We start from the raw sequence: 3,113 nt of genomic DNA on the forward strand, positions 1-3,113 counted from the left end.
ATACACACTAAATGTATTAATAACATTTATAATGTTGGAATTCACTGACTTGGAAAAAAAGGGATCCGCTCAAACACTAAATAAATATAACCATTTGATATTTTATTGATTTTATATTTCCATGATAGGTGAGGCACAGCTTTTCCTGCCTCCCTTGATCACACGTGATTGATTTTACCGTTGTGAAGATCTGGTTTAGTTTTAATTAAAGTTTTTATCACACTTTTAAAGGGTGACTTGTATTATTGTTTTATTTTTTTTAATTTCCATGATGATAAGTGAGGCACAGCCTCACCTGCTTATTAAACCCTCCAGTATGGCAGATTTGAAACCATTTTCAGAGTCAGACAAAATTCCTCCACAGCGTTGAGAAACCTCATCTTTAATCATTAGAAACGTTTGATTTCTGTTATCGCTCACCAAAGGTGACCCAATTCGTTGTTAGGTTCAGGGGGAATTAGGTTTTGATTTCTTTTTTTGTGCCTTAATAAATGGAATCAACATTTCAAAACTGCATTTTGTATTCCCTTGGGTTGTTTTTGTGCGATGTTAAAATTGGTTTGATGATCTGAAACCTCTGCGAGTGATAAATATGCAAACAACACAGAATTCAGGAAGGGGGCTAATACCTTTTCATGGCATTGTAAAGTATAATGGGGAATCAATCCACTCAGTAAAATGCTGGTCAGGAAAACATTCATGTGGCCATATAAAAGACTAAACTACTCAATTGTATTAGTTTTGTTCTTCAGAATTATAAAAAGCCTCGATTTTGTTTTTCAGGTTCCCGGGGAGTTTTCTGCTTGCTTAGGCACAGCGACCGCAGGATGCAGGACTTCTACAGCAAAAGCAGTTCCTTCCGACCTCTTCAAATGAGCAGTTTGCCGCCAGATGTTATCGCCATGGGAACAAACTTTTAATTTCAAATTGCTTCAGAAAAGCTTGTTTTGTGTTCAAATCAAGTATTCAACAGCAGTTGTCACCTGCTACAGCTATTGCTTTTTTTTTTTTAGCTCTGTTCAAAATACCTAATCGATTGATAAAAATCGAGATGCACATCAGGGATATGTCATTCAAAGAAATGTCATTACAATAAAATTGTATTATTATTATGCATGGTGGATTAAAGCCTTGTTTGTTGATACTACCCTTCTTTTTAAAGTGGCATTGTATTATTTAGTGCCTCCTAGTGGTAAGAAACATTCATTACAAAAATTAATAATAAGCAAAAATACACAAACTATGATATAATGTATGTATATACTGGAGCCATATATCCCTAGTCAGTGGCTAGAGTCAAGTACACACTAACATTCTTGCCTCTTTCTGGGGGATTGATTCGAAGGAGGGGATTCCCAGCCCCCTTGATGAATCCAACTGATGTATCACAACACCTTTTATTGGGAGTCATTAAGTGACCTATGGTATATATGTGCATTGTTTTTTACATACTCGAAGTTCGAAAAATTCGTATTTATTATAAAACAGGTCACCAACCTTTTTTAAACTGAGAACTAGTTTTTGTTGATTGATGCAAAGGGCTACCGTTTTCAATATACATTTCTAAAATACCCAAATATGACAATGTTTTTACAATTTTATTTAGAGGTATTTATTAGAAGTTAATTAAACCACCAAACATGTCAGAAATCAAATTTACTTGAAAATCTTACCCATCACTGGTGAGCTATCTTCAGAGTGTGTTACCTGGAACCGGTGGACACTACATTGGAGACCCCTGTTAAAAGATATCCTAGTTGTACAGGCTCCAATGCAGAAATATACATATTCCATTGGTGCTCAGCCTACAATTGACTTGGTTGTTAATTACTGTATATACGCGCCGACCTCTCAAAACAGCTTTAAAGGAACATTTTGTATAATTGACTCCTAGTGGTAAAAAATATAAATTCAAAAAATGATTCAAATAATTACAAAAAACACACATCATTTAAATGTGCATTTAAAAATAGATAAACAAATGTAGGTCAAGTATTTTAGATCAGGAGAATAATAATAATAACAGGGCTATATAATAATAATAATAATAATAATTTCCTTGTATTGTCATTCTGTGTAACAATGTACACAGAACGAAATGTCGATTGCACCTGACCCGTTGTAGCGAGCCGATGCAGCCGCAGCCAACAGAGGGCGCCGCCGACCACTTTTTAAGTCTTAGGAATGACTCGGCCGGGGCGCGAACCACCGACCTCCCAGTCTCAAAGCGGGCGCCTTACCATCTAGGCTACTGAGCTGGTATGACTTGAGCACTGGGCAAGGGGAACATAAAATTACCAGGTATTTGATGTAATTACAGAGATCTTTTGCTACTTCGCGCTTCAGTTATTGCTGGTTCACTCCTTTGCAGCAAAAAAAGATTAATGAAAAAATTGTAGGCAGCCAAGACTCAAGTAGAATAAACATTCAATTTAAAAAAAAACAATAAAAACAACAATGCTTCCCGCATTACGAGGGACATTTCGGACAGCCAAGATTCACGCAGCACCCCTTGACTAGAAATCCCTGATGCGGATTGGCCAATACATATCTTAGCGTCCTTCATTCTGTATTGTGACCAGACACCTGCTCTGCGTTCGCCTGCATCTTGCTGAGAACTGTTTACGTCCCACTCTTTTCGTCATGCTGCCTAAAGGATGCATTTTTCTCTCTTAGTCAGCAAGGCTTTTAATCAAGGTGTGCCACACACCCCAAATAAAACCCGCCTTATTTTAAATACATACTGGGTTTCAATTTGTTTTCGGTCTCTCTCTGTCAGTAGGTCAGCAAGTCCCTCTAACAGTTTGTGTAAAAAAAAATACATTTGTTTCATAATGTAATTTCTTGTCGAATACTAATAAACCCCCAAGCTTTTAACATTTTTATCTCCAAGGGCTGAAGTTTGAAATGATAAAATACATTAAAACAGCCACGAAGCAGTTATAAAATGGAGACAAAATGACAGTTCATGAACAAAAACAAAACATGTTTTTCACAGGAGGATGAATTTATTTGTAAATCTTAGATAAAAAGTAATATATTAATGGTTTATTTTAAATAAAATAGCACTGCTGCACTTGGCTTTGTCATTTGGAATTCAAAATTACTCAATA

At 36.0% G+C, this 3,113-nt stretch overlaps 1 protein-coding gene across 1 annotated transcript in view; it reads left to right on the forward strand.

Moving 5' to 3' along the window:
• Positions 1 to 1,147, forward strand: part of ogal (O-GlcNAcase like) — a 37,579-nt gene extending 36,432 nt beyond the window's left edge. Inside the window, exon 27 of the mRNA XM_088342934.1 lies at positions 784 to 1,147. Coding sequence (XP_088199060.1) covers positions 784 to 920 — 137 coding nt within the window. The 3' untranslated portion in view covers positions 921 to 1,147. The remainder of the gene's footprint in view (positions 1 to 783) is intronic.
• Positions 1,148 to 3,113: the final 1,966 nt, after the last annotated feature.

Source organism: Urocampus carinirostris, chromosome 8 (genome assembly GCF_059441175.1).
Source record: "Urocampus carinirostris isolate Australia breed hairy pipefish chromosome 8, RoL_Ucar_1.0, whole genome shotgun sequence".
NCBI lineage: Eukaryota > Metazoa > Chordata > Actinopteri > Syngnathiformes > Syngnathidae > Urocampus > Urocampus carinirostris.